The 5,918-nt window shown below is 38.7% G+C and overlaps 1 protein-coding gene across 6 annotated transcripts in view; it reads left to right on the top strand.

The window, feature by feature from the left end:
- Nucleotides 1-5,918, top strand: part of letm1 (leucine zipper-EF-hand containing transmembrane protein 1) — a 31,130-nt gene that overhangs the window by 8,039 nt on the left and 17,173 nt on the right. For all 6 annotated transcript variants that reach the window (XR_004333590.1, XM_032526517.1, XM_032526520.1 and 3 more), the window contains exons 4-5: nt 4,421-4,564; nt 5,354-5,491. Coding sequence is in view for 5 of the 6 variants with exons in the window: in XM_032526517.1 (XP_032382408.1) it covers nt 4,421-4,564; nt 5,354-5,491 (282 nt within the window). In the remaining variant the exon portion in view is untranslated. The remainder of the gene's footprint in view (nt 1-4,420; nt 4,565-5,353; nt 5,492-5,918) is intronic.

Below are 5,918 nucleotides of genomic sequence, written 5' to 3'. Positions count from 1 at the left end.
CAGTCTGGGATTATCCATCAACATACTTTCCTTTAATTTTAGTCTAAATAATTCCGGGTTTCTGCTTTTCTAACTGAAAAATTAGTATAATTTCCCTTTAAAATTAGGTTTATTTATAAAATCTAAAAATAACTGTAAAATTAAAGTTAATAAGTGTTACGTAGTGTTTAATGTAAAAAAAAAAGTGACAAACATTGAAAAAAGGGACAAAAGGCGTCACCAAAAGTGTCAATTTTGACGGGACGACAAACGAGGGTTAAAGTCAAGTCATTTTAGTTGTATAGCACATTTAAAAAAAACTACAGTTGACCCAAAGGGCTTTACAGGTAGAGCATGGAAGGCAGAATCAGTATGGTTTAAAGATCCATAAACAAGTGTGCAAGATTACAAGAAATTAGTTAAATAATGAAACATAGAATAAAACAACAATGAAACAGAATTTGCAAAAACAAAAAGATAAGAAAAAGTTCAGTTCAGTTCATTGGTCTGAAACCTAAAAAAACGATTCAAGGGGAGTTAAAAGCAAGAGTAAAACTGCATCTTCAGGTTGGATTTAAAACTGGCGATTGTATTACAGGATTTGATATGTTTTTTATATATATAATGAGTTGTTGGGTTGTAGACCTGAGTGCCCTGGTTGACAGGATATCACAAATATACGGAGGGGCTTGATCATGGAGTGCTTTAAAAACGAAAAGTAAAACTTTAAAATCAATTGTGAAGTTCACTGGGATCCAATGAAGCTCAGCTAAGACGGGAGTCATGTGGTCCTACTTTTTGGAGTCTTGCAGCACCATTCTGGACTAATTGGAGTCTGTTTAAATGACATTGGGTTCAGCCTGTGGAGTCTAAACGGGAAGTGATTAAAGGCAAAATAAGTGTCGTCCCTGCCCACAAATCCAATCCTAGAGACTGAAGAAAACATTTTTGTTTGGTACAGATCCTAGTAAAAACAACACTTTATTTTAAATATACTTATATTAAATATATTTTAGATTATAGTATTAAAATGTGTTATATTTTAATGTTTTTCTAATGAAAAGGAAAGTGTGTGTGTGTGTGTGTGTGTGTGTGTGTGTGTGTGTGTGTGTGTGTGTGTGTGTGTGTGTGTGTGTGTGTGTGTGTGTGTGTGTGGGGTGTGGGTGTGTGTTGTGTGGTGTGTGTGTGTGTGTGTGTGTGTGTGTGTGTGTGTGTGTGTGTGTGTGTGTGTGTGTGTGTGTGTGTGTGTGTGTGTGTGTGTGGTGTGTGTGTGTGTGTGTGTGTGTGTGTGTGTGTGTGTGTGGTGTGTGTGTGTGTGCGTGCGTGCGTGTGTACATGTAGGTGTATATGCAACATACGTGTGTGGGTGTGTGTGTGTATATAATAGATATATAGATATTAAAGATATATATATATATACATATTCTATATGTTGGCCGGTGTTTCCAGTGAAAGAAAGCGTTTTGTTCCACTCTGACTGAGAGAGAGCTTACAAAGCGGATAACCAGCATGAGTTTAGAGATCAGAGATGAAACGTGCACGGTTTAAGTCCCGCAGCCCAGACATCTTGTTCTCTCCACAGCTTCTCACACCTAATGGGATCAATTAGAGAAATTGGCTGCACGCTGAGTGTTTACCCAACTGGCGTTCAGCAGATTGTTGATTAAAGCTCTTTAGGAAGAAGCTTAATGTGTTCCATCTTTGATTAGAGAACTCTTATTTAACTTCTCCCATCCCCAACGTTTCCTCAAAATTGTTTCAGCCGTTGTGGTTTTTCACAACAGGATCTCTTGTCAAATTGAAGTAATATCTTTCTTTGGTTATACAGTGTTTCTGTTACAATCTACATAAACACCGTTTACTTTAAAATATTGTAGGATTTGCTGTAAACTACAGTGGAAACCGAAGTTTCGATTCATCATTTTGCAAGTAGTGAAGTAATCAAACCGTTCTGAATTCTCCTGCAGTCTGACGTTCAGAGAGGCCGTCTGGATTGAGGCCAAGTGCCACTGCAGCAGTCCGATGCAGGTGCTGGCACACGGGTCATGTCAGGTCACACTTACTGTTACCATGTCCCTCAGTAGTACAGGATGGTACATTCGCAGTGGACACAACTGACAAGTTGTGAGTAGGGCTGGGTAACACTCTTTAGGCACTGTCCAAACTGCCTCTTTAGTATCGAGTAGAGATGTTCTGATACCAGTAGTGGTATTGCCTCAGATACTGCCTAAGACGCTGGTGTCGGGAAGTATTGGAGTTTATGCACTGATCCTATATCACGTATTAAAGCCCTAAAGAAAATCTATTTTAAAGTAGTTTATTTACAGTATGTTCTTTTTCCGTGATAACTGACATGATAAAAGAAAGCTTTACGGCATTCATTGTTTGTGTTTGACCTGAGAAACAAAAATAGATATCACATCCATACAGGAAGAGTAGTATACAGCTGTTAAATCATAAGACATATCATACACTGGTATCAGATCAGTACTCTGTATTGGCCGATACACAAGTTCAGGTATCGTGATTGGTATATAGAGAATTAAAAAAAACTGATTTGGACTATCTCTATTATGGAGTATCAAAAAATGCCTTAGAAATACCAAATTCCTATACCTAAGGAGTATGTTTCATCAGTGTCAGTGAGCCAATGAGCATTTTCATATGCTTCTACCAAATTCTAATAAAGTCTGTGATTGGCAGTCTAATGTTACATGTCGCAGAGACACGCAGGAAAGACTCTGTTACACATCTGGGCTCACGAAGCAGGAGCTGAAAAATAAATAAAACAATTGGTGCCGTAATGTTGTAATTTCTGTTTGTTTTATAACATTAGTATCCAATTAGTATTGTTTAAGAATCTGTATCCAAATCACGGTAACTGTACAAGTCTGGCCCTTATTGTGATTCTCATTAGTGAAGCTGACCTTGACAGCCCTGTGCTAAAGTACCAGTGGAATTAAAGCCTTAATGCAGTGCTAATAGCTGCTGGTCAGTGCTGATGATGACCACCGTTTCCCCCCATTAAACCCACACCACCAGCCCATCTGCACCTTTTCAAATGCAGCTGACTCCCTCGGAGCGCCTGTCCCGAGCCCATCTACATCCCATTCATCTAACCTGGACTGGCTGTGCCTCCTAAATCTCCCCCCTTTCATATTCACTTACAATTCTCAGGCATCCTTCTATTTTAATCTGTCACCCCCACTCCTTTGATGTGGAACTCTGGGAGATGATATACATGTCAATGGGGCTGCGGACAAAGGCCTTTTCACTCAGGCTGGCCTAAATCTTTCACCCTACTGGTCCGCTGACATGTAGGTGGAAAGGGTGGAGAAAGGACCCGTGTTTTGGCCTTCTCCCCTCAGAGCTATTTCTGTAGACGGCTGGTTGGAATTGTGTCCCTGGACAGTCAGTAAGCCCCAGTTGGACAGCCGTACAATGAAGTGGACTAGAGTTAGCCTGGTTCCTCCAAACTCTGAGGATTGTCCAGGTTTGTGCTTAACAAACGGGCTTCCTGCTGGCTCAAGGGGACAGTCGCATGGCCTTGTGAGGCAGAATGTTCACTTTGGTCTACAGCTCCATGCAAAAAATAACAAACCAATGAATTAGAAGGTTTCTGTTGCCCCGGGGATGTATGGGGACAGGGTTAAAAGTGCTGACTGTTGGAACTAGAGGGATAGAGCAGGGCGATTGTACCAAGAGACAAAAGAAGATGAGGTAAACATTTTCACAGGGTTCCCTGTTGGCTTTTCCTCACACTGCTGCTCTCTGCTGGAGGCATGCTCAAGCTGCTGATCTACATAGTGGGAAATCCAAAACGCAATCTGACACTGGCTTAGGTGGTCAACAAACGAGTGGGAATAAAGGCTGCACAATAGGAGGAATATATACAATAATGTTGTTTAACAATGCAAAAAACATACTCCGTAAACTCTGTTCTGCTGCTTTCAAAATTCTGCTAAAATACTGCTAATTGTTTAAAAAAAAAAACTATTTCCTTCATTCTCTTATTGAACAAATTGAACATTGATTTGAAGATAAAAGGCACCACTAAAAACAAACAAGGGACATGTTAAAGTGCGGCTGATATTTTCTTTCAACTAACTAAAATCTCGGAGTGGCTTTCACGTTATGTTGCAGCTTTTCGCGATGTGATTATTGCGCCAGTAAAAATCATTATATTAATCATTTATAACAATGTAAAACAGGATATTGTTATTATATTGTTGTTGGATATTATGCAGCCCTAATGTGAATTATACCAGCCATTGGTATTGGTGCGCCAGTAAAAATCATTACAGTTATAACAATATAACACAGCAAATATTATGCAGCCCTAATGTGAATAATACCAGCCATTGGTATTGGACATATAGACACACACATGTCTTACAAGTTCCTATTTTCTAATTCCAGTTTGTCCAAATGTTCTCCCTAGTTTCTCAGAACGTGTGCCGACGTCTTCAGACTCCTCCCCTTCCTGGTGTTCATCATCGTCCCCTTCATGGAGTTCCTGCTCCCCGTAGCTCTGAAACTCTTCCCCAACATGCTGCCGTCCACCTTCGAGACAAAGTCAAAGAAGGTAACCAAGACGCATACAATCAATGTTGCAGATCATTTTGAAGCAAGTTGTAGGTGCAAATAAAAGCTGTAGTCCAATGTCGGGTCTACATTGATTGCCAATGTGATTTGACGCAGTAGCTCAAATATTCATCATCCATTATCTTCTCGATGAGTTAGTTAGCCCATGGTGATTTATTCAACAAAACAATTGTGTGTCCAAAACACCAACTATCTTAAGTTTATTGTCATATATAATAAAGAAAATCATCTAATTCTAATATTTGAGAAACTGGAAATTTATTTGGCTTTATTTTTTTCAAATGACTAAAGCTAATTTATTTTTGATAAACAAAACAGCTGCATATTCATTTTTTTCTGTCAATCAACTACTTCACTGATCTACAGATTGGTTTTGCAGCCCTGAGCTCAAACCAATGTTTTGGGACTTTATCCAATTATTCCTCAGATTGATGTTTCTAAATAATAATAATATAATAGTCTCCCATATTGCAGTACAGTGAGAATACATGTATTCTCTACATTCTTTATACATGAAATGTTATATAATCCTCATCTGTTTGGCAATGCTTATAATTATAACTATATTAAAAAAAACATTCTATAAATATTTAATTAATAATTGCAATAAAACATTTCATATGAATAATGAAAAATGGATATGTTTACTTTCATCACATGGTTAATATTATTCATGAAAACAGAATGCTCAACACAATGTCATTTATTAATAGCTGTCATGAAGAACGGGGACTTATTTGAACAAAACGTTGAATTTGTGGCGTTTCAGGAGGAGAGGTTGAAAACGGAGCTGAGAGTCAAACTGGAGATGGCCAAGTTCTTGCAGGACACCATCGAGGAGATCGCCCTGCGGAACAAGGCTGCCCAGGGGAACGTGACGGAGGAGTTCTCCACCTTCTTCCAGAAGGTCGGTGTCCAGTGTCCACAGAGGCAGGCATTCATGGAACGAGCCGAAACAGGCTCGGTACTGCCCTCTGGTGGTGGAAACAATCAAATGTTTCCACCACTTTGTTGAAAAATTATGTCAACAGTAGGTCATGTAAACTATGACAGTTGCATTCATTTGAAGAACTCCATTTTATGCAATTTTAGATAAAGCTAGTATAATTTTTGCTTTTAAGATCAGATAAAACTTGATTCATCCCTAGGGAAATTGTTGCACTGCAGTAGAAAGGTGGAAAGAGTGCATATACAACAAAATATAAATACTTGAAGACACAGTGAAGTTATATTTTAATATTTCCTGTAGATGAGAAATGTAGGGCTCTCGATTAGAGAATCTGTTGTAATCTGATCCACAAAATCTGTCTTTTTTTTTTTTGTTATTTTTTACG

This window comes from Etheostoma spectabile, chromosome 9, assembly GCF_008692095.1.
Source record: "Etheostoma spectabile isolate EspeVRDwgs_2016 chromosome 9, UIUC_Espe_1.0, whole genome shotgun sequence".
NCBI classification, from domain to species: Eukaryota; Metazoa; Chordata; class Actinopteri; order Perciformes; family Percidae; genus Etheostoma; species Etheostoma spectabile.
The sequence above is the reverse complement of the archived record's forward strand: the minus strand, read 5'-3'. Positions and strand labels throughout refer to the sequence as shown.